The sequence below is a fragment of the Spermophilus citellus genome, assembly GCF_964194105.1.
Source record: "Spermophilus citellus genome assembly, chromosome: 3".
Lineage (NCBI taxonomy): Eukaryota > Metazoa > Chordata > Mammalia > Rodentia > Sciuridae > Spermophilus > Spermophilus citellus.
The window spans coordinates 215,427,017-215,452,801 of NC_138184.1; the positions used below are offsets into that span (position 1 = coordinate 215,427,017).

A 25,785-nucleotide genomic window follows, 5' to 3' on the forward strand; every position below is an offset into this window, starting at 1 on the left:
AGTTGGCTGCAGCTCCTGGGCCGGGCTGACACACTGTAACCTCACATCTGCAGGACTCTGGCCCCTTCTCCCTCCTTTAAAGGGCCTTTGTCACTTGTTCCTCAGTCTCCCAGGCAGGACAGAAGGGCCTTTGCTTCTGTACTCTGTAAAAGCAGAACCAAGTCTGGGGAGCCAGAAAGTTGGAAGGAGACTTTATTCGTCACATTTCAGGGAGGGCCAGGACCCTGGACACAAGGAAGTGGCCTCCACATGCTTCTTCTAGAGACGCTGTTCCTCTCCCAGCGCCTGGACACGCAATTTTTAAAAGCAGGAAAGAGGGAGGCAATCAAGCTTTGTATAAGACAGCTTGCATTTTTTTTCTCTTAGGAAAACTGTTTTAAATAGTATTCATTTGCTGGAGTTAAAAGTGGTTTCTCAACAGTGACCTTAGAATCATCCCGCCCAGCTGCATGAATCAAGCGCAATTCAGCTCAGGCCCCTGGGAGGGATACTGAGGGACAGGCTGGGCCAGATGACCCTCAGTGGTTTCTCCTGCTCTGTGATTCTACTCCCACATGGCAGAACCAGATGTTCTGCAGCCACATTCTCTAATTAAGGATTCAGCATCTTTCAAAAACATCCACTTTCTCTACACTACTAAGTGAATTGACAGCACTATAGAATTCCGGCTGACCAAATGTGGGGTTCAATGTGGATATTTTATGAGCCAAGAGTTTGCTCTTACCCACTTTCTCTCCGGGGTCTATTTTGCTAAGTATATGGCCACCACTGGCCATGTGCTGAGGCCTGCTGACCTTGCCCCACAGGACAGATGTGGTCTCTTCTCACTCATCTTAGCCTGCTTGCCATCAGCCCCACATTTCCTGCCCTAAGCAACTTCTTGCAAGGGTCACTCGGAATTTTATCCGCGAGTCCAGTGTTCTCAAACCTGGCTGCATACTACAGTCCCTTGGAAAGGTCCCCAATAGTCTCTCAGGAAACATGTAAATCACAGCAAAGGTGTTTTAAAACAGGTACTGTATGCCTGCCACCTAAATGCCACAACAGCATCTCACCACACTTGCTGATCATAAACCTACCCACTGATAGCTTCACCACTCCATTTCATTTGTAAGGCTTCTCATGTCCTGCAGACCTCAGTTTACATACATAGCCAATCTGGAGATTGGTGAAAAAAATTCTTCTCTCTAGCTCCTGAAATCTGGAGTTAGTATTTTTAAAAACCTTCTCAAGTAATTCAAATGTACAGCCAAAGAGGTAAGAAGGGCTCTGCTTCCCACGAGGCCTTCCTGGGAGTAGGAGAGGGTGGGTGCTGGGGACTTCTGGAGCTGGACAGCTGAGCAGCCTGCAGTGCCTGGGCATCTTGGCTGTACCACCAACACATGCAGCCAGCCACCTACAAAGAGACGAGGATGTGGGGCTGGAGCAGCAGAGGGAGACGTCCCTTAATTCTGGAAGATGGAGTCTACAGACAGACACTTCCTGAGCTACCAGCCTTGAACCTAGTCCCTGCCTTGCCACCTCCTTTGCTCCCTATCAGTTTAATTCTACCCCTACACAGCCTGCCCCCCTCAGAGGAAGGCTGCAGGGAGTGGGGATGCAGGGCTCAAAATGCATCCAGAGGGAGAAGCTGAATCTGCAACGAGGATCCAAAACCAAAAACTCAGGCAGCAGAATTACGGAAGCAGTCACATCCCTGTTCCTGCCCTCTTGGAGACCCAGAGACCCGGAGCACACAAATGAAATGTGACACAATGACACAGGGATTACAGGTGACACTGTAGAGACAGGAAACACTTGTGGGGGCTCAGAAAAAGGGTGAAAAAAATAGAGATTCTGGAAGAATCTTCTAGAAGCCAGTGGGCACTTATCCAAATATAGTAAGCAGCAGTTTTAGGAAGACTGGAAAACTAATTTCACATTGAAGATATTAAATGGTAGAAGAGATAGATGGATAGACAGGATAGAATGATAGAATGATAGAATCATCCCGCCCAGCTGCATGAATCAAGCGCAAGATAGGTAATCATCAGATAAAGCAATATGGAACCTTATTTTGTTTTTTATGCTCAGAAGCTGTTTCCAGCAATGCCTTATGATTTGAACTTGACAACTGGGGGCGCATCCCATAACCTTTTCTGAAGTGACTCCACCTAAGTAGCCTCAGACTCCACACCAACTTCACGAAACCAAAATCAAAATTATAATTTCATATTAGAAATGAAGGAAATGAAGCCAAGATAAATAAAATTGAACCAGAGACTCTTTCAACAACCCCCAAAATGAAAATGTCCTGAGTCTGGTCACCTTCTACTAACCTCAAAGCACTTTATAGGAAAACTGAAGTCAAGGTCAGGTACTGCAGCCACTCTAAAAAGACTTGACAACAGGAAAAAAAAATGAGCCTGAAAAGCAGTTATATACAAAGCAAATAAAAATATCCTGATTTCATTTCTGGTTCTAATTCCAGAAGTATTTCAGATAATTGCACAAACCTGTCTTTTTATGAACACAGATAAAACTACAGTTCAGGTCTAGCCTAGGTGATCTCAACTTAAGTATTCATTACATTTCTGTGAATTTCTTGAGAATACACTATTTGTCTCTGAGCACCTATATCTACTTCACGTTGTTGTGTTTTTTTTTTTTTTTCCTTTAGTTTGTGGCAGAGGATTAGGAGGGCAGCTTCTAAAAGCAAGAGATTTTACACCCTGAAAAACAATTCTTCTGGTTTCTTTAGAACCCAGATCATCTGGCAACACTGGATCCAAAAACCTGGATGGCCCTGGTCTTTGGGCTGCTGCTTTCTTTAAACAGGTCCCAAGCTCTCTGTCCCTCTGAGCTCCTGGCCAGCTTCACTCTTTCACTGTCTGGCTCTTGAACTCAATCAACAAAGCAAACAGTGTCCAAGAAGATGGTAACAGTCAATGCTACTGCAATATAACAGCAAGTCAAATCACTTTGTTTTCCAAAAATGGTACATAGAAAACAAATGGCCAGGGAGTGCCACTGGGGGTCAAGAAGCTGTGTGACCCATCCACTGTTATTCACACTGAGGGGTGAGGAACGGAGGGACTGAGACCCACTGCAGCTGGGCAGCTGGCGATGCAGATGAAGCAGGTGGCTGGGTCCCCACCAACCTGGTTGGCAGCACTGCGCACCATGTGCTGCTCAAGGATATTTGTGGAAGAGTCAGGAAAGAAAATCTCCAAGGAAAAAGCAACTGCCCAGGAGGGCCTAGAGATATAGGATGGATGGATGGATGAGAGAGGCAAAGGTTGGAAGGCAGCTCAGAGGTAACTGAGAACTCAAACATGTGTCACCAAACCCAAGCGTCACAATGTGAGCAATTAATGACTCTCCTCGAAGAAAACAAAAACTCAAAATAGTTGTATCTTAAGTGCAAAATCCAAACAACTGGCCATGTCTCCCTGCAAAGCCCTATGGAGTGAGAACCTAGAAATGAGAGTCAAGTCTGAGCTCAGTGGGAGGAGCTGTGTTCACAGAGGCATCTGCAGGAGGGGAGGAGACATGCCAGTGTATGCACCTGTCAGCACCGTGTGCATCCCTCCTAGCACTAGCACACTTTACTCATTTTCTCTCCTGAAGCTTCTTTCTGGCCTTAGATTCCTGCTTCCACCTCCCGGGTCAGGGCAGGGCAAACTGAACCACGCTGACCCAGCAAAACACAGCCAGGTCAACATATCAAAAAGCACAGTCTATAAACAACCCAACCACACCCTAATCTCAAAATAAGAGCACTGACCATATCCATGTCTTGAAACAAGCTGAAACTTCTGAGTGGACGGGTATATAAGGAATTTGTCAGGAATGCAGGGGACAGGGAGCGCAATCCAGATGTGACCCCAATCCAGATGTGACCCCAAAGTGGGTTCCTGGGAGCCCAGTCACTTCCTTTGGCTCCACCCAGTTTGAGGGGACCTCAGTACTTAGCACACTGTAAAGGGTTGGGTGTCCAATTGTCCTCATGTGAGGGAACGCAAGACACTCTAGACAATGGTTCTCCAACTTAACAGGCAAAGGAATCATCTGGGGACCTGATGATACTCAGAGTATGACTCGGAATGTTGGGAATAGGGCCTGAGAGCCTGCATTGTGATAAATTCCCAGGGATGTGGATGCTATCTGTCCGTAGACCACTCCTTGAGCAGCAATGTTTCAAGCCATCGATTGGATCGTCACCTTGGTTTCACTTTACAAGTACAAGAATGCTTTCAAAATTCCCTAAGCCTGGACCTCATCCCCGAACCAATCAAATCAGAATCTCAGGCTGGGACTCAAGCATCCAGACTTTTTAAGCTCCCAGGCAAGTATGACATGTAGCCAAGACTGAGAATCACTGCTGTATACAGTGGGGATGGCCAGAGGTTCCAGAGGGTTCCTTTGGCTGAAGCAGCTCAGAGGTGGAGCCGCCAAGGAAGTGACCAGAGGCCCCAGCTGAGAAGGTCCTACACCAGTAGAAAGCACCCCCTCTGCCTGGACAAACACAACTAGGGGCCAGGAGGGAAGAGCTGCTGGTGCCCAGGGCTGACCCAAGAGTTACAGACACTTATAAATAGCAAGGTTAGTTTCACATTTCCCCAAACTGCTAAAAGGCAGGGCTTGGATTTCTCATTGTAGGTTCCAAAAACAGGTAGAGCTACAGGCTCAGTATCTCGACTCTGGGCAGTGGGGACCAGGAAAGGCAAAATAAGAAACAAAGTTTCCACTGCCACCAATGAAAGCCCTCATTGACCACTCAAAAGTGATGAGCTCCTCTCTTCACTGCTCTTATTTAAAGGTCAGCCCCTGGTATCTCACAACGTGACCCCTCCTTTGTCACCAGCTATTGCATACATCTGGAAAGTCAATTCTACAGTTTCCAAATGCTGTAGAACCCCCCCCCCACCATACACACACACATACACACACACACACACACACACACACACACACACCCTCAATGATGCACACCATTTAGGTGACACCCTTCAGGATGCCATAAGCTGCTGAGGACCTCACTTGCAAAGAGGTAGGACAATGTGAGAACAGGTTCTAAACCCTGAATTCAGGGCTGCATAAAGCACTAGGAACAGCTGCAAAGTCAGAACCCTGAGAAGAGGGGAAAGGCCTTAGGGGAAGACAGAGGGAAGCAAAGGATACAAAGATGCAAAGACAAGGGCAGAAAGAGGAGGCCACCAGGAAGGCCAGGTGGGGGAGGGGGCAGGACACGGGCAAATGCCTTCAGCCTCCTCCAACACAGGGCGGGTGTGAGGAGCACAGCCCTCAGGTAAACCCAGACTCTAAGACATTGTGCTCTTTAAATTCATTCACGTTTTCCAGATTTTTAAAAAGGAAAATGTAAGAGACTCAAGGGAAACATATAACACAAGGTCAAATAAAACCCAAAATGGATTCAGAAGGATTATCCATGTGGAAGGACCAGGAAGTAGAGAAGGAGGAAAAAGAAGCAGCAGCAAGAGTGGGGCTGGAAAGTACTAGTCTCCACAGAAATCAATTAGGAAGACAAACATCATAGACCAAGAAGGTGTACCCAGAAGCCCCACCCTTGCCTTCCAATCAGTTAGCCTAGAAGAGCCACCCAGCCAGGTTCTCCGGGACAGCAACAGGTGAGCTCAGGAAGGTAAGAATGAACATGTGGTGAGAGCCCCTGTGGTCAGATTTCAACCTCTATCTTCTCTGAGTTGGAATCTTGAGAATACTATGAAATGTAAAAGCAATTGATTTTTCTGGCTTATGATGTATGACGGCCACTCGTTTCATTTATTCTCCAAAAAACAATGTTTTCTCCAAAAAATGTGAAGGGCTGAGGTTAGGTTTCAGGTACAGCCATACAAACACAGCACAGATTGCTGGTGAAGGGCTCTTTAGTTCTTGGGTGGTAAGCTTACCTGCCAGCCATGAGGGTCTAATCAGGGCCTAGCAGCAAGAGTGTTCCCTCTTCTCTGGAATGGGTTTCTCTGGAATGCTCTGCAGGAGCATTCAATATCCTGCACATCCAACATCCTGGAGAGCAATTCCAGAGTGTCCCAGTCCCACATGAGTTCAGGAACTTAGTTCAAGAACCCCACAGGGAACATTTTCAACCTTCACGGGTTTCTTCCAATAGCAGGCACACTGCCCTGGTTACCAGCACCGTCACTGGGGAGTATCACGAAATTCCAGTGAGTCCCCAGTGCCATGGACTGAACTGTGTCCCCTATAAATTCACATACTGAACTCTCGCCCCCAATGTGAGGGTATCTGGAGATGACACCTGAGGAAGGTAATTAGGGTTCAATGAGATCATGAGGGTCTCACCCTCCTGATGGTTTCAGTAGCTTTATAAGAGGAGGACACAGCAGGAAGGAAGAGAAATCACCTTCTATCATGTGAGGACATAGAAGGCAGCCACCTACAAGCCAGGAAGAGTCCTCACCAGGAAGAGAATTGGCTGGCATCTTGATCCTGGATTTCGCAATGTCTGAAACTCTGAGTAAATTCTCTGGTGTTTTGTTACAGTAGCGTGAGCAGATGAATACATCTTGATGACAAGCACAGTCCACCTGGTCCACTGAAGAGCACAGGAGCTCCAAGATGCTAGGGCCCTCATTTTTGTGTTGTCTACCATGTAGACCCTAAGGCAAAGTCAGAGAATGTCCCCTAGAGCATTGTCCAGCACCTGGGTGCAGGACCCAGGAGAGGGAAGGGTAAACAGGAGAAGCCAGGGCAGAAACAAAATGCCAGGACTACTGTTCCTACCACAGGAGGGGAAGGAAGAAGAGGACTGAAATTGAAAATTTGCAGAGAATGCTGGTGCTGAGCCAGTGCTCCTTTCGACGTGTCCCAAACAAATCTGGCCACCTTACTACCCCTCTGGATGGCACGAGGAATCCCTCAGCACAGCTGACTCTTGGTGCTATTCTAAAATCACACCAACCTGCAGGTCTATTATTAAGCTGCTCCAACCCGGCAAAGCTGCTCACTCCCCAGTCAGTACTTTTATATCCCAAATAACAGACTATAAATCCCGGGTCAAGCCAGCTCCTGCAAGCCACCTTCCTGGCACTCAGATCGCCATGGATGTCCTTCACTGCTGGCTTTTACCTCTGCTTTGTCTCTCACGTGCCACTGTTGGCCCTCCAGGGCAGGCCAAGTCTACTGTGGCCTTTGTGATCATTCCAGGGGGCCGGATTCCAGGCTCTGCACTCAAAGGCAGCCCAGTGATTATTGTTGGCCAGCTGCTTTTCCTGAGAAAGCATAATCGGGTCTTTTGATTCCCGTACACACACTGCCTGTTCCCTGCCACTCTCCTCTCCAGTGAAAGGGACTTCACAGCCCACTCACATTCCGGCCACAGTTTACAGATCAGGGCATGAGCATCCTGGCTCAGGAGTGCTAAGAAATGCAATGGAGGTTTATGGCCCATGGTGCAGAAGCCAATAAAAAAAGAAAGTAGTTCCCTTATCTGTGAGATGAAGGGGCTGTGCTCAGGCAGCTCGCAAATCCCCACCAGATCAACGACCATGTAAGTCTGGGGACATGTCATCCTGTGATGTGGCAGACCCTGCTGTCTGGCTACTCAATACTCACCCTGCCCCTCCTTCTCACTATCAGACAGACCAATTTTGTTCAGGGTAGGAAAATAACCAGCTATAAAACATGCACCTTCCTGGCCTCTCTTGCAGGTAGGGGTGGCCAGTGAAATTTAAGAGGAATTCTGCTGGAGATCTCAAGAGGAAGCCATGACTTTTCAGATACAGGTACTACCCCTTCCTGCTTCACCCTCCACTTCCCTCCACCATGGAGGCTGGAGGTGCAGCTGCCATCTTGTAGTCATGAGGACAAAAGTCTATCTGCTAAAGAATGAGTGGGAAAATTCAGGACCCCATTGGAGTTGGCCAACTCCTACAGCAGCCTGGTAGGCTTACCCCGGGACTTCTTGGTTCATGACATAAGTAAGTCCCTACATGTTTAAATTACTGTATTTTCCAGCCAAGGAACACATATGCTTGTGATTTTTGTACTTTTTTTTTTCTTGTTTTTGATGCTATTGTTGCTTTTGGTCTTGTTTTTCTAAAAGCAAATTTGGCTCTGATGATAGTTTCTAAAAAGAGCAATGAGGGGGGAAAAATACCTACCAGGATATTTTTCTTTCAGTTGGCAAATCCAAAGAACAGACTTTTCCATGAAAGGCGTCTGCATTTCACAAAAGACCAAAGACATCAAAAAGTCTCCAAACTGCCAACTGTTTTGAAGTAATGAAGCTCAGGAGAGAAGAACCATCAGGTAATTTGTTAAAACTTGTCAGTCTCTGAGACCAAGCCTTTGCTTTCTTTCACATTCAACCCCATTATCAGCAACAATATTTTTGCTTTAATGACGTTTACGGCACAGATCCTTCCTCCCAGAATACTACTGAAATTGCCAAAGTAACAAGATATGATGGAAAGAGATCCATTCATGTGCTAGAATCTCCAAGGGACTTCTGTTAGATAAAAGGCTGATTTGGTCCAGAAAGAAAGGCTCAGAGGACCAGCTGAGAATCCTGCTTCCCAAGAAAGCTCTGCTTCTCTGGACTGCTTTGGAAATCCCAAGGCCAGAAGCAGTCAGGCCACAGGCCAGAGGGAGAGTGTGTGGCTCAGGATAGCAATCCAAAGTTGCTCTGCTGGGAAGCTGCAGGGGTCAGCAGTGTCACTCAGATGAAGCAGCCACTAGCTTCTCCCCGAGGCTGTGGGCAGCAGCCCTGGGGCTGCTCAAGGCCACACTTCTAGTTCCTTGTCTATCTCCTCGTGTTCACAGATTTCTAAATTTATCACAATTAGCCCCTGAAAAGTTATTTATATTAGAAAAAGCAATGCAGATGATCTCAATGTCCGGGAACAGATGGTTGTTTCAGGAGACAGAGACACAGCCTGGCATTCTCGTCTCCCCTCTTAGAGCAAAGAATACCAACACCTGCTGCCAACCCTTCCCCCACCCAAAACCTACAGAGAATTTCAGTTCTTCAGAAGCAGATGATGAAATATCAACAAAGTGTGAATTCAGTCGTGCAAATCAATACCAGGCCTTGAGCCTTCAGGGATTCAGGTAGGAGCCAAAAGAACATGTAGGTTCTTTTTCCCTAAATGTCTTTCCATAAGTAGGACCCAATACAAAGGCCATATTTTATGTACTAATTTTTCCCATAAAGTTCAGATTTTAGCTGAAGTTTTCTCCCTGAGCTTCTCTGAAATCATTGAAAAGTGGAGAAAAAATAAATCAATGCTCCTAAGTGCCAGGGTCAGAACATGATGCCCTCCAACCCAAGGCGGGGGGGGGGGGGGGGGCAGGTCTTTCTCCATCTACGTTTGGTCTTGGCCTCAGCCCAGAGTCCCAGACTTTCTGGAAGCTCCCAAATGTGGGCCATTGGCTACAGAGAAGACCTGGAAAGAAAACTTGCAAACCCACAGCAGAACCAGAAAAACCACCCCCAGCAACACCTCAGAACTGAGTGCCATCTCAGGGCAGGGAGTTAAAAGTCACACCTTCAAAGACCAGCCTCAGGGTCTTTGGTTAAAAAAAAAAAAAAAAAAAAAATTCCCCACTGGCTCCTTGTTCCTTTGCAAAGTACAGTGTCTAATGACCAAGTCATCTGTAAATAGAAAGAGGGATGAAAACAGTTTTTCAATGGTATTCTACTGAAACTGAAATCTATAGCTCTGCACCTGGGTGTTTGACTATGTTTTTGTTAACACAAAATAAAAACAGCGCGCACACATATTTATGTTTGAGGCTCTCAATAGGCCAATTTGTCTTCTTACTGGGTACAAAGGAAAACTTATCTGCAGCTAATGTTAAAAAACAAAGTTAAAATCAAAAGCTGCCACAGGTAACCCCAGCCCAGGAATCCACATTCCACAGGTCTGTCACAGCAAGATGTTGATGGTAGGCCAGGCTGCAGGTGCTGGGGGGCAGGGTCTCTTGGAACTCTTTGTATATTTTTGTTCAGTTTTGCTATGTACCTAAAAGTGCTCTAAAAGCCAAATCTAAAAAACAAACCTGTTTCTTATAAAAGGTGTTTAGCATGGGTGCTTCAAACTCACAAGGCATTTTCTCATGGAAAGAATGTGACAGTCATCTCATCACCCCATCTCCACCCGGTCCCCGGGCTGCTGGACCAGGGAGTGAACCCTAAACTCCTTGAAGAAGCCTGTGCTGCTCCAACTGGTGGAAGCAGAACTTTCCTTACTGCCCAGCTCTCCTGTGCCTGGCCTCAGGCCCAAAGGAAGAGCTTGTCCTCCCATCCCTGTCTCTCATGTCCCCGGGAGGCCTGACAGCCAGGGAAGGAACAGGGTTGGATACCGTAAAGTTGAAAGTCAGGGCAGAATCCAGAAGCAGCACAAAGAGGGCTCAGGAGGGGAGCAGGGATGTGCCTTGCCACAGCTCCCTGGAGGTCCTGGAACGAGAGCTTGCTTGTAGCTTGACATGTTCTTTGAAGCCACTATTGTTTATCTTAATGTCCTTTCTACAGGTCCAATTCTAACTGCAAAGTATTTTGTCATCACCTGCTCTTGTTATTATTTCATACAAAAACGGCACCAGTTAGTTTGGGGGTGGGGGTCGTCTCTGTTTGTCTACCACCTCAATACTGCCGATGCCTCTGGGCTAAACTCATCCTCAGCATTCAGTGGATCCCATACTTTCTCAGTGAAAGACTCAGAAGAAACACAGAAAGGAAAAGTCTCCCACTTAGTAATTGTCAGGTACCTCAGGCCACCTTTTCACACACCCTGAAGCCTGAGGAAAACAGATGACACACGTGCACAAGGACAAACACCTCCTTGCCAACAGGAAGGACATTCAGAAATAGATGGACTCAATCTGGAGAGAAGGAGGAAGAAAAGACCCTAATGAAGTCACAGAGGTGCCAGTGATGTCTTCAGGGTCAGATTTGAAGCGTGACATTAATTTTGGTCTGAAAGCAAAGTAGTGCTGTGTGTTGTGCAGCGCATTTACTCTCAGTTGCTACTTTCTGCAGTCTGTGCTGTGGCTTGGACATGCGTCTTCCTCCTAGGCAGACACTGCAGGCCATGCTCAGGGTCTGATTCCAGCAAAGACCTATGGCTGCTGACACACAGACACAAATCTGGGCTACCCGCAAAGCAGTCCTCAGGGTTCTTGGCAGTCAACTCAAGAGCACAGGCAGCGTCTTTATCTTGAGGTCTCTCTAGCAACTCCCTCTCCTTTGGATGCTGTGATGGAATTTTCCTGTCTTTCTCTTTGTCTGCCAATTCCTTTTGCCTTTCACCTGCAGACCTGCTTCCCCTGCCAAGGTGTCAGGTGCCCGCCCCCGCAGAATTCCATGCTCCACTCCTTCCTCTCACTCTGGTCTCTGAATTATTTGATATGGACTCTTGGCTTCACCACCACCCCACTATGAGACGCATAACACCCAAATCAACATCTCCAGTCCAGAAGTCTACCAGTTTCCAAATGCCTCCTAGGCTCCTGGGTATTCTGCAACACATTAGTCACCACGTCTGAAACTGGACTCGTCATCTTCCCCACCAAACTCATTTGCTCTCCAAATATTGCCAGTCTCTGCCAAGCCATAAATCAGGATGTCTCCTGCACCCACTCTCCCTCCCTGCCCCACCATCAAATCTCCTAGTCTAGTTTCTTAGTCCCCCACATTCATTTGCTCCTCTCTGGAAAAGCCACCCAGCAGATTATCTTGGCACCATCCCTTCTTCCTTCCAATACATCCTTTATACCACTAGGGTTTCTTTCTGTTTCTCTCTGGTTAAAAGCCTCCTGCCCTCCTGCATACAAAAGAATACCCAATTGGCCACCAAAGCATGCAAACCTTCTATGATCTTGACATATCGTCCAACACTCTCCACAGAGCACTCTATTCTCAAACCAAAACAAAAAACCTACTTGGGATTCCCAGGATCAACCATGACCATGTATACATTTCTACCTGTTGTTCCCAAAGCCTGGAGAACTCCTATTTATATCTCAACATCCACTGCAAACATCACCTGTTCTGTGAAGTGTTCCTCAGCTCTTCATCCCCTTCAGACTTATCATTCCATCCTCTCTGTTACAGAAATTCTCTGAGCACAGCTCTAATGAAATACCTACATCAGGTTATTGACTTGTAATTCCAAGACTTGCTTACCGACCTTCCTTCCTATGCTACTGGGAGAGCCCCTTGCCTGCAACATGTGCAGACTTAGAAAAGCAGTTCAGAAAGTTCCTCAATCAGCACAACAACCCGCTGTGAGAGATGTTTCCCCAGGATGTGCAGACAGGAAGCAAAGGGAAGCAAGGAGTTAATGGCAGAACCTTTAAACACACCGCCACTGGTAACCTTGGGTTACATTTCTGTTTAACACAATTGGCCAGTGAAAAAGAATTTTCATCACAAATCCTATTTCCTCCAAGTTTTCTAAAACCATGGCCCTATCAGTTTGAATCCTGCAAGCTCTTTCTCAGCCAAAAGGAATTTCCCTTTACACAAAAACTATTCAGTCATTTCCAAGATATGAAATATTAAAAACCAGGACTTTCCACTCAGACAACTGGGAAACTATTTGTGGATTTTTTTTTCCCCAGACTCCTCTTATATATGCCAAGAAGTCTAAGGAAGACTTCTTTTTAATGTTAAAAAAGTGTCTCCTACCTCTGTGCTTTTTTTCCATTCTTTATTTTGTCTGGGTTTTACTGAAGCAAGGTTTTAAGTCAGAAAGCAGAGACTATAAAATGCAAAACTACCCTTGCCAATTGAGTTGCCCAAGTGAAATATGCTATCAAATGAACGTTGCTGTTGTGTTAATAGCCCATTTTTTTAGACAGGAGACATTCAATGGTAGAAGTGCAATACATGAAATACAAACAGGACTTCAGGACCATGCACCACAAATGCAGCATTTAACAGGGTGTGAAGCAAAATGCACTACAATGCATTCACAGGTCAAAATGCTTTATTTCCCAAAGAAAAACTGTCTTCTAAGAGCTAACATTGATATGTCTAACAAAAAACAGACATGAATATTTGGGTGGTTCAGTATAACCTAGCTCAACTGAAAAAAAAAAAATCAACATTCTTCAGTAAACATCAGCAAAAGTCATATAAACAAATGATACCAGTAGAGAACAATGTAAAACTCTAACATGAGTGGACTATAACTGAGTCTAACTACTGCTTACAAACCAGAGGACATGATCTGAGAGGCTCTGTCTCTCCTTTGCATTAATATTCCAAGCAGTAGAAAAAAATTATATGCCCACCAAAATCCAAAAGGTTTACTAAGCCAGAGTGTAAACAAAAGTCTAATCAAAACAGCCTGCACCTAAGGGGTGACATGGATTCTAGAAGCATCTGTGACTCCGGAATGACTCCTGAGCTCCTCCTGGGCTTACACTGCAGGAGAGCTGGGTCACTAAACCTTCCCTGACATAAACAGAGCGCTGTGATAAGGGAGATCAAAGTGTACCCAGCTCTTCTTAGTCAGAGTAACACATCACGAAGATTCAAGGGTTTACCAGCCAGAGTTGTTCTGCAGCCAAAGTGAACCCAGAAGACTCCTGGGTCATATTCCAAAGATCCCCTGCTTTCCATCAGCAAACAACAGACACAAAGATCTAAGAGCCATCTGCACTGAAGACGACAGAGGGGACAGACAGGGAAGGGAATGAGAGAAGAGAAGGCTAAACACTAAATGCTCATATCTGAAAGGTGGGAAGGAGAGGAGGAAACACTAAGCCCCCCAGAGTGCCATGAAACCCAAGCAAAAATGAGTTAGAAGAGGGCCCTGTGGTCGATACTGCCAGATATTTCCATGAAGCCCAGCAGATAAGGACAGAGAGGAGATTCTTGGACTCTGCAGTTACGGGAAGGTCGAAGGACCTGTGATCACCATCAGAACTAGAGCCAAGGTCTGCACAGGATCGGCAAGTGAGGAAATGGGGGCCGCAGCTGTTGACCGCTTGTTTGAGAAAACCTAGCCATAAACAAGACAGGAAGAATGAGTAAGAAGGGGCATCTGGCAAGCATGTGTGCAAGGCAGAGACCTGTGTTTACAGCAGAAGGTAGGAGATGGGAAGAGAGAAAATACAGATGCACAAAAAAGAATAATTACAGACCCCATCTGCTTCTGAATGATGTCAGACTCCTAAGGTTGGGACATTTCGTCCTCAAAGAAAAGACATTTGACTTAGATGGCAAGGTGGAAAAATGCATCTACTACAAGCCAGGAAATGGCATGAAGAGAAATCCAGATCCAAATAATTTGCCTAAAGCCACCAGGTAACCAATGGCTGTCCACACCAAATCTGCCTGGATGCAAACCCCACCCTTTTCCACAGCACTGCCTTCACCTCCACTCCCAGGGAAACTGGGGATGTTAGTCACTCTACCCTTATTACCTTCTCTAAACAAAACAAAAATAGATGCTGACACTGAATTACCCAGGTTACTAACATAATAAATGTCTACATTTGCAGAAACATTCAGAAGAATTCAGAGTTTTTTTAAAAAAATACACTAACAAAAGAGGCCCAGGCCACTTGGCTTATCCATTCTCCAGGATGCCCTGCTCCACTGTGTCAGGAACAAGCAGTTATTATGTAACTTTGCGCACCCTGCTCTTGACTTAAGCATCCTGGGGGCATAGAGAAGACATAACTATGTCTCCTGTCCTCAAGGAGCTTCTGTTTCATCTGGGCAAATCTCTTCTGCTCCAAGTTTCAGATTCTCCATAGGAAAAATGGCCTGTAACATTCTATGCTCCTTATATATGTCCTAAACAATTCAATGCAGGGGAGAAAAATCAAGGTCACATAGAAATTTATTTTGTAGAGCCAGCAAGCAACTGATGAGCAGGAAGAAGGAATAAGCTCAAAGAAGGGGAGTATCATAACTTCCTTTCAATTCTGATCTTGCAGGAGCAGGGAACATAAACATTACCCCTTCACTTATGGGATCACATGTGGATATTTCAAATGACCTGCAGTTATAGGCCTCAACCATATCGAATGCCTGACAAAAGACTAGGGCCATTTGTCCCAAGAGAGTCAGAAGACAGTCCATACCATCTGAATGCAACATCTGCAGCTCCTATGTCCATCATGTCTCCAACATGATGGTTAGAGCCATACCAGGCTGTGGCAGTCTGTTCAAACTGCAAACACTCACACGCAGCAGCATCAGTATTTGAATAGCCATATGCAACAGGAAAAGTTGCTCCTTTGAAAGACGGCATTCAGCTTTCCACCCGCTGAGGATCTTGAACAGAGCAAGTCATTCTTGTCTTACATGTCAAGCAAGATTACAGGCTCAGCTAGATACCTCCAGCCCTGGCATGACCCTGCTGCTGGGAGTCCAGATAATATAGTTGATTCTATGTGTCCTAGTTAAGTGAGCCAGGACATAGCACCCCCCACCCGCACCATGAACAGCCTTTGCATGCACTCCAGAGAGGCCCAATCTGCCTCTTAGTTTTCCTTCATTGGGCATTAGGGGCACAGCTAAATAATGTTCTCAGAACTTTGCAAGTATCATGGTTTTGCTCATTTTCTCTCAGGGCAAATTACTGTGAATTTTAAAGCATTTTCTAGTTGCCAGCCCACCTTTCTGAGCAAACAAGCACACCTTTTTTAAATAAATACACCTTTTGGCTAAGGAAAGAACTGTCAACTCAGATTATTGCACTAAGGGTCAAGCCAGCTCCCGATATCTCTTTCATCTCTAAATGATTAATCTAAATCCATCATATAAATCCCATGCTTCTTTCTGTACATTGGTTTAGAAATGATCTTGTGGCCCAATCCTTACCAAGAAAGCTCTAAGAAAAATCAGGTGGTGGACTACTAAGAAAAATCTCTTCCATTCTAAAAAAGGGACATAAGGAAGGGATGACATTTCTTCCTCTCCATACCGTCTGAATGCAACATCTGCAGCTCCTATGTCCATCATGTCTCCAACATGATGGATGGAGCCAAGGTCCATGGGAACACAGAGGAGCTACTGAATCATCAAAAAAGGAAGCTATGTTCCCAGGCCTCTTGCACTAAGAGATAATAATTTGCTTGTAGAAGCCAAATTGAAATGGCTTTTGGATACTTGCAGCAGCAAGCATTGTGATTAATTCAACTATTAATCAAGTTGCAGTGCTTCATTTCTCCTTCAAGAACAATAGCACAGCAGAGCTGTTTCCACAGAACATTATAACTCAGAGACCTTTTGAGAAGGAGGGCAAATGCAAAAACTATACTTCCCACTCAACTTTCAGGGTCTTGCCCATGTCTACCTTCCCTCAACCAATAGTAATACCACAAGAACAATTTCAGAGATACTAAAATAGTGGGTTAAAGATTTTTTTGCTGAGCCAATGGAAATCCTTTAAAACGTAGGTAAATTAGCAACATATGAACCAAAGGCTGCCTTATGGGTTCATGTATGGAACAATGGGGAAGTTCACCTCCCATTTCCCAAGTATTCCTCCCCTACCATCTGCCTACTATCCTAAGTTCTCCACTTAGAGATTCACCCTCTTGACCCAAAGTAATTCTAGTTGAATGTAAATGTCCATTTAGGGGTAATACATTTAGCCTTACTAACATTTAAAATTTTAGCTTAATTCTATCAAATTGTTCCTGTACATAAAATTAGAAAAGAGAGGACTAAAAAGAGAACACTTTCCAATAATCCCTTATGACCTAAGAAGAGAAGGAAAGAGGCAAAGGTATAGAAAGGCTCAAAGAGGGCCTTGAAGACAGATTATACTCACTTCACAATTTTGTATCCTGCTAGAATTCTATGCCTATTCAGCTGGTAGAGGACAGGTGACCAGAAGTGATAGCATTCTGAGCCAAGCAGTACTCAGATCCCCTTAAGATTCTGGGTCCCCTTAAGAATTTGGCCAGGAGTCAATAGTAGGAGATGAGCTCAAGCTGGATCAGAAACCCAAAACTTCAATATCCCATTGGAACCATATCAGTCTCTGTGCCCAGTGGCAGGAAGAGGAAACAACCCAGCCTGTGATATCAGCCAACTTCTTCTCAGCAACCAGTGCACAATGAGGGAGCTGGATGCTTTCCACATGGACACCAGCAGCAGGTTGAACATTCACTACCTACTACTGTCTGGGTTCAGACCTTTCACTTTACAAACTGGCCAACTATAAAACGTGAGTAGCCTAACCACCAAATAATTTCACAAATAACTGGCTTTAATATGTTTTGCATTTAAAACAAGCAGAACTTCTGTTGTTATCTTTGCAAAGACTCAGTATTTTCTATTACATACTTTTCAAGAAGTATGTGATATAATCATTACAAAAAAATGATAAAATCTTTATTTTCCTGATGCTTAAATAGGAATATAAAAAAGAAAGTTGCCAAGTGTTATGGTTTACATATGAGGTATCCTCTAAATGCTCATGTGTGCAATAATGCAAGAAAATTTAGAGAAATGAGTGGGTTATGAGAGCCTTAACCCAGTCACTGATTTAATCCTCTGATAGGGATTAATGTATAGTGTTAACTATAGGCAGGTGGGGTGTGGCTGGAGGAGGTGGGTCATTGGGGACGCGCCTTTAGGGTATATATTTTGTATCTGGCAAGTGAAGTCTTTCTTGCTCTCTCTGCTTCTTGGTGTCCATGTCCTGACTTGCTTTCCTCTGCCATACCCATCCATCAGGATGTTCTGCCTCACCTTGAGCCCCAAGGAATGGAGCCAGCCTTCTATGGACTCAGACCTCTGAAACTGTGAGCCTCAAAATAAAGTTTTCCTCCTCTCATCATTCTTGTCAGGTCTTTTGGTCACAGCAGCAAAAAGCTGACTAAAACATCAAGTTAATGAGATTTATCCAACACAATGTATCCCCCTGTCAACTACCACCCAGAGGGCCTCTTTCTATCAAGCATTCCCACTTCCCCTACTCTCTATCCAAGGGCTCCAGAAACTTGAGTAGCATTGAATTTTAATACAGCACTAAAGTCCCTTTTCCCCCAAGGAGAGTCAGATTAAAATTCTCTCTAGTCCAGTTTCAGCCTGTAAATTATAATTTCTTCACTTTCTAAACACATCTGGGAGATCAAGATTGAACAGTATCAAAGGGCATAATGTATAGCTGAGCCTCCTCCCTCCCTCCCTCTCCTGACCTCCAGTTCCCCAAATCACCTTCCCAAAAACAATCAGTTATCCACTTCTTGAGCATCCTTCCAGACATAGTCTGTGCATATATAATATATACAGATAATGGGGCTGGGGTTGTGGCTCAGCGGTGGAGCACTCACCTAGCGCATGAGAGGCCCTGGGTTCGATCCTCAGCACCACATATAAATAAATTAATTAAATAAAGGTATTGTGTCCAACTACAACCAAAAAATAAATATAAAAATTATATACACACAGATAAAATGTACAGATTATATTGCTTTTTAAACTGCAAAGGTCCACAGAGAATTCCCAGAAATGAAATTTGCACAGATCTTACAGGAACACAACATGAATGTTAAAAATTCCCAACATCCTTGGAAAAAGAGGCAAGGTATCTCACAATGATATCAAATCTTAAGATGCTCCTCGTTTTCAAATCTCTTTTCTGAACCTGCTCTGTGTGTGTGTGTGTGTGTGTGTGTGTGTGTGTGTGTGTTGCTAGAGACTGAACCCGGGCCTCCAGGTTGCTAAGCACATGCCCTATCACCAAGCTACTCCAGCCCTGAGAACTTCTTTAAGCTTTAAGAAGTAGCCCAGCTTTAGAAATTCAGGGTCTGGTGAGCAAGTCCATTTTTACCCCATTCGTGTGCTTTGTTATTTTGTAGACTTTCAATCTGTTTCCTCTAAGCCTTTGTCCTTGTGAACCAAAAGACTTCATAACTAACCAAATGAGAAAAACATTGCTCTTGATGGCTCACAGAAGGCACCTGAGAAACGTTATAATCCCAGCCTTGGGCGACTTGAACATTTTTGAAATCAGGTATGTGACAGGTTTGCTAAAACAGAGCTTTAGCAATCATGTATGTGGTAACCAAATCCCTCTTTAGAACAGTGAGAGGGATCATACTAAGGTTTGGTGGCTGCCATCGTCAGCCCTGGTTAAACATTAGCTGCTTTCAAGCTCAGCAGTTTGTGTATCCCAGTCATTCTCTCCCAATCTCTTATTCAGATACTTATCTTTAGGTCAGGATTCCTCATTCCTACAGCATGATGGGCAAGAACTTGGGCTTTGGAGGCAGGGAAACCTGGTTTTGAATCCTGGTTGTGTCACTGATTAGCTGTGGGGCCTGAGCCAAGTTGCTTAAACTCATTAAACCTTGGTTTTCTTATATGTAAAATGAGAATAAAGATGGTTCTCTCATTGAGTCATGGAGAGGGATAAATGACATAAAGCACTAAACATAATGTCTTTTAGCAGGACCAGCAACATAATTTAGGGAATCAGCGCAAAATGAAAACGTGGATCCCCTGTTCAAAACTGAGTCAGAATTTCAAGATGGCAAAATAAATCAGAGCATCCAACCAAGAGTGGAGACCTGGGGGGCTGGAGAGTGAGCAGGTGTGTGCAGGCATCCCTCCCTCTAAGGAGAGTGGCACTCCACAGATGGTGGCCATCACCACCTCTGAACACTTTCCCAGCTTACACCTGTCTGCTCACTGCAGGCTCTCCTCTCCCTGTACCAGGCCCAATCCACTGAATTTGGAAAGTTTCGCTGGGTCATTGCCAAAACAGGCACTGGTGTCTTAGAAGTAACCTGTATTTTCAAGGAAAAGAACTCACCAAAATGGGGAAATCTAAAACATTAGAGGATGTTGCTATCAGCTCATACCAGATGTGCTTTCACCTTCTGGCCTTTGCCTGGTTTTTCATCCTGTCAAGACAACACTCTTACCTGTCTCAAATCTTTGTGCAAAAGGCTCATTATGCTAACTTATTTCCATACCATGTTTTGCCATTCCTCTCTCTTGAACTCTCTATCCCCATTATCCTGTTCTACTTTTACTTTTTCCATAGCACTTATATTGTTTAACATACTTTTTTGCTTCTCTGTTTATCATTTATTATTTATTCTTTCTTAAGTTTGCACATATGAGCATGCACACACATGTGCACACCCACATATGCACACACGCACATGCACACACACACATACTAGAATGTAAGCTACTCAAGGTCAGGATTTTTGTCTGCTTTTGTTCACTGATGTATCCCAGGTGCTTAGAATAGTGTCTGGCACATATAAGATATTCAATAAATATTAATTTAAAGAATAAATATACCTGTGAATACACACGTAATCACATCAGGCCATCATTTTTCCACATGTAGATTCAGCTGGAGGTCAGGTCACCCCATGTTACAGATAAATGGCAATAATAACTGGATACCCAAAAAGAGTTCAAGAAACAAATGGGAACGTTATATACTTTCAAATCTCTACCAAATATCTCTTAGTTCAAACGACTGTAATCCAATGGTCTATGCTACTAAATCCAATGCCTCTTTCAACACTGACTCATGTATGCACAGCTAGTTGCAATCACTTGCAGCAATGAGCAGCATTTCATGTGTGAGCTGTTCAGAAGGGAGACACTTATCTAAGTAGAGAACGTAAAGAGTCATTTTAAAAAGGATTAGTAGAAAAATCATCCCACATTACTGCTTTACCACCATGACAGAGAAAACCTGAGCTATTCATATCAAAAGGAATGTAAGCTGTCTACCCCCGAAACTGTGCAGAAAGACATTAGAGTCAGTCCAAGCTGTTTGTCTGGTCCTGAAGTTAACGCCACAGTCACAGGCACCATCTCAAACCCTGACCTGTGATCTCACAATGCAAGCCACAGGGTCCCACCAGCTAAAAAACAACCCCAAATCTGTGCATTATAGCAGCTAGATGAGACATTTTCCTGGTAATAGAACAGTATGTAGGAGAACAAAAGAGAATAGCTTCCATTCCATACATGGTTAAAATGTAGCTCATGTCAGTATGAACATCTGGAGCACCCAAGACTCAGAAGATAGTTGAGGGCCAAAATCCAAGTTCTTTATGGAGGTCAGGAAACACATCTGAGCTCCATTCCAAATACAGCCCACATGGTCTCCTTGGGACAGGCTCAATGAGCAAAGCCCAGATCACACTGAACATCTGGCTTTTGCCCCAGCATGAACTACCACTCCCTCTCAGCCCTACATTCTGGGTTTTTAAAACAAGCCCTTCTCAGCTACCTCAACCACTTTGGTGGGAATCAGCAGGGAGGCCCTCAACCCTTTTCCCAAAATAAAGTCAGTCAGAGCCAAAGGCCAAAGAGGTGGAGCCTGCAGGCCATTTTACAAAAGTTTCAAATATTGTGGCACTGACCCCATTAAAAGAACCGTAGAGGGAAAGCAGCCAAGTCTCTCCTTTTCTCATTAGTGTCTGCTTTCCCTCTCTCATTACAAACTTCTACATGTCTACAAAAGAAACAAAGAGATAAAGATATCTCCAACAAAGGCATATGATCAGTGCTGGCTATCAGAAACAAAATTCCAATTTGCAAATTTAATATCAAAAAAGTTGAAATTGAAACATTAAAAGAAACGTGCTTGCTCTGTGACAGCTTAGTCTCTGAGGCATACAGGGAAGGTGAACTATCCCACCTTCCTCAAAGTCCTTCTGAAATATGTAACTGCCTCAGATTTTCCATACTGATCTTTCCTCTAAAGAGGGAGGAAGCAGATTTCTTGGCAGTACAGTCTAAAAAGCCAAATAAAGCAAGCAGCCTTCCTCCTAATGGAGAGGAGGCTGGTTTCCAACACATACATGTGCACACGTGTACTTTTTAAAATGCAAACAAAGGATGAGAGGGAGGGAGGGAGGAAGGGAGAATATGAGACAGATGGAAAGAAAATGCTACTTTAGCTTGTCCCGTTTTAAAAAAAAAAAAAACCTTCCCACAAAAATCAATAGCAAACTAGGCGGTGGCATGTTATTCTCAAAACACATCCCCCTCCTCCCACAGTATCGTTAGCAATAGGAAATAGTATTACGGATATGAAAAGGCCGCAGGAGAAAAGTACAGATAGCTAACGGAATACAAAGTGTCATTATTCTTAGAAGAGTTTTAAAGGGCCCTGTGTGCACCTTTAGCTGTAAGAACAGAAAAACTACTCCTCTCTCCAGACTTCTTTATTCTGGCCATGCCCTTTCCCAGACATTGTTTTCCCACTTCGCAGGTCTCCAGCTGTTCCTCTGATAACATCACCTCCCCCTTGAAAAGCCACCCTGCCCCCGCCGCGAGTCCTCACCGTGTGGTACATGAGGGCCTCGGTCTCCCCGGGCTCTGACAGCTCGCTCAGCTTGCGGTCCCACTGCAGTACGCTCTGCTCCCCGCTCTCCAGCACCTCCATGGTGGTCGGGTCCGCGCTGGGCCGAGGATGCTGAGGGCAGGAGGGGACCGGGCGGAGCCGCCTGGAAGCAGCGAGATTCCTTTCTCGCGTGTGGTGCGTGTGCGCGTCTACGAGTCGTTTGTGTTCTTAGACAGGAAAACGTCTGCTTCCCTGCCTGAGAGAGAACCGCCCCGGGCTCCCGTCCAGTGCTCTCTGAGATCCGAGAATCCCCAGAGGACGCCAGCCGTCCACGGCTCGGACCGGAGGCTGCAGGGGTTAAAGTGGGATGTGCATTCAAAATGAAGTCAGCTCACTTCCCAAGAAAATCCCTTCGCAGTAAGCCCACTTCCCACTACCGCTCCAGACACAAACTTTCAGAGTCCCCCGGGGTTCTCAGCTTAGCTCCAGGATCCAGCTGCGACCCCACCTCCTTCCAGGCCAGGGACCAATAGGATGTTCGGCTCATCGCTGGGCCCAATCAGAAGTCTTTCTCTCCGCCTTATACCGCCCACAAAGGCAGAGCCATGAGAAGTCTCCGCCCATGCCTTGGAATGTGGGCGGGGAGCGCCCTTGACGTCACCGGGGAACTCCTCCTGCCTGAGCGGAGCCAGCTGCCTGCGGTCTGCAATAGCGGACCAATAGAGTGCTTGGATCCGGAAGTGATGGACAGGGAGACGGACCAATAACAGAGAGGAATCAGGGAGGCACAGCCAGTCAAATAGCGACAAGAATACATTTTTATAAAAAAGGGGGGCCGAACCCTGTCCCCTTCCTGAGGATCCCCAGAAATTAGCCATCTCACTGAGAGATGAGAGTTGCTGCGCGACAGAATTAGAAAAATGGGGCAGACTTAAGTGCTGTCCAAAATGTTGCAAATACATTTGAGTAGGGATTTTTTTAAAAAATCATTACGCACAAATATAAATATTCCCTTAAGCAAAGATTGTATTGGTACATTTCTACCAAACTGTCATTGTTCTTCACATTTTGTCCCATTCTCTGTTACTGTTTATCAGATTTTTTTTCTTTTTTATGAGCTTCACTGTTTTTGCTTTCACTCAACATTGATAAGAGTCAGTGACTGTTTTTCCAGATCCCACAGCTGTGAGCTAAAGTTCTTCAAGCTTTACTCCCGGTGGAGTCAGATTAATAAAAAGCTAAAGAAATGAAGGCATATTATAATTTCGGAATATGATACTTGTTATAAAGAAAAATTAAAACAGGGTAAGAGGGTGGGGTAAGTGGATGTTATTTCAGATGTTGGTCAGGGAAGTCTTTCTGGGTGGAGTGACATTTGAGTAGCATCTGAATGAAATTAATTTAGGGAGGAGTAGGTGCACCTAGCTGTCAGTGGGGGAAGAAAGACCTGACAGATGGATAGGAGCCAGATCACCCCACCTGTCTAGATTAGAGATGGTTTTTCCTAAAGAAATTACCCCCAGCATTGTGATTTTTCTTCCTCCTTTTGATTCCTCCTTTTAAAGAAACAGTCCTTGAAAATATAATTTGCCCATCTTAAATATAAAGGAGTCTTGCAATAGTGTTTCTTGGTAGGTGTTTCTTGCAATAGTACATTCAGACATAAGGTATTGCTTTGTCCCCTTTACAAATATTTATTGGTGGGTGGAGACAGTCAAATGTCTTAGAATTTTATGTTGTCTTTAAGCAACAGTTTATCTACTCTATTTTTCTGGTACTATCTCTTGGAGTCTTTTGAAATCATTCAAATATTTAAATAAAAGGTGTAGTTTATGGGCACAGACCTTCCTTATATAATTGTTTTCTCTTGGGTCCTCGTTTTTTTTCTTTTCCAACCTCTTAGCTTCCTTCACCATGTCTTTTTCATAGATCACCTTTTCAACTTTTAAAGACCTGCGTTTTTAACGTAGTGTTCAACATGAACAAGTGAAATTAGAAACATACATTCTCTTTATGCAGGTGTTTTATCTGCCAGACATTTCTTTTTTGACAAAGTCTGATCCTGGTTATGCCCCTTGTGGCAGGCAGCTTCTCAGATGGCTTCCAGTGATCCCAAGTCCTGGAATCAGCAGCGGTGCATAAGCACCCCACTTGAGTGTGAGCTAGACCTAGAGACTTCTGTTGAGAGCCACAGCCAAAGGGGCCCCAGAAAACTTTCAGACTGCCAGCTGATGATTGGCTCACAGCAGCCCCAGCAACATCTAGCTGATTGGCTCCTCTGTGGTGATGCTCATTGGGCTGTTTCCGCCCTTTCAGACCAGGGAGCTACTCATTGGGGGACTTTTTTGGCTCCGCCCACACGACCCAGCCAATCAGCCTCAAGAGCAGGAGGATTGTGGGAGGTGGAGAGGCTTGTGGTGGTGAGAGAGGCTTGTGGGAAGCCGGTGGTGGCAGTTGGGCTCTGAGGGTTTTTCCTGAGGAGCTGTTTTGTTTGGCGTGTGTGGTTCTAAAAGTAAAGTTCATTTCTTTTGACAAGTGGCTCCTGAATTGTGCCCAGCCAGACTGCGGCATTTGGTGGCTCGCACGGGGAGCGACTGAGGGTAAGTGATAAGGTAAACTGCTCACCCCTGAGGGCAGGGCAAGAGGATGGGTAGCCATTTTAAGATTCCTCTTTTGTTTTGCTTCACTTTTGTTTTAAGTTGCCTGTCCCTGGAGATGAGTGAGACGGAAGAAAAACCGCTCACATCTGAGGAAAAACTATTTACATCTGAGGAACAGATAGGGAGAAAGGACGGATGCACATGTCAGGAGGATAGAAAGGCTATAATGATTTTTTATTGTCCCCTTTTTATTTCATTCTGTCTCGGTTTTGTTTGGTGTTATCTTGTTGAGTTGTATTATAGTAGAAATATGGGATCAGAAATTAGTAAAAAACAAACTGAAAGAGTGTTAAGTAAATTGTTAGAGGAAGGAGGCATCTCAGTAAAATCAAGAACAGTCAGGGCATACGTTGATACAATACAAAAATGTAGCCCATGGCTTTTTAAGGAGGAGTTGTTAAATATATCACAATGGAAACATCATGGTGAAGATTTAAAAAGAATAGAAAAGGAAAGCCCAGGAACTCTGCCAGTTGGCACAATGCCATTGTGGATGTTGGTATATTGTTTGCTTAGTCCAAAGCCTTCAGTTCAGACAAAGGTAGAGGAAGGAGAAGACATATTGATTCAAGTAAAAGAGAAGGTCTCTCAAGTTAGTCAGAGGAAAAGATTCAAGTAAAAGAGAAGGTCTCTCAAGCTAGTCAGACAGAGGAAAAAATTCAAGTAAAAGAGAAGGTCTCTCGAGCTAGTCAGACAGAGGAAAAAATTCAAGTAAAAGAGAAGGTCTCTGGAGCTAGTCAGACAGAGGAAAAAATTCAAGTAAAAGAGAAGGTCTCTCCAGCTAGTTAGACAGATGAAGAAAGTTTAGAGCAGAAAAAGCCATCAGGGGAAAAGTTACAACAGTA

At 44.7% G+C, this 25,785-nt stretch overlaps 1 protein-coding gene across 1 annotated transcript in view; it reads right to left on the bottom strand.

Moving 5' to 3' along the window:
- CREB3L2 (cAMP responsive element binding protein 3 like 2) overlaps positions 1–22,750 on the bottom strand; it is a 112,965-nt gene extending 90,215 nt beyond the window's left edge. Inside the window, exon 1 of the mRNA XM_081286321.1 lies at positions 22,281–22,750. Coding sequence (XP_081142447.1) covers positions 22,281–22,382 — 102 coding nt within the window. The 5' untranslated portion in view covers positions 22,383–22,750. The remainder of the gene's footprint in view (positions 1–22,280) is intronic.
- Between the last annotated feature and the right edge of the window lie 3,035 nt (positions 22,751–25,785).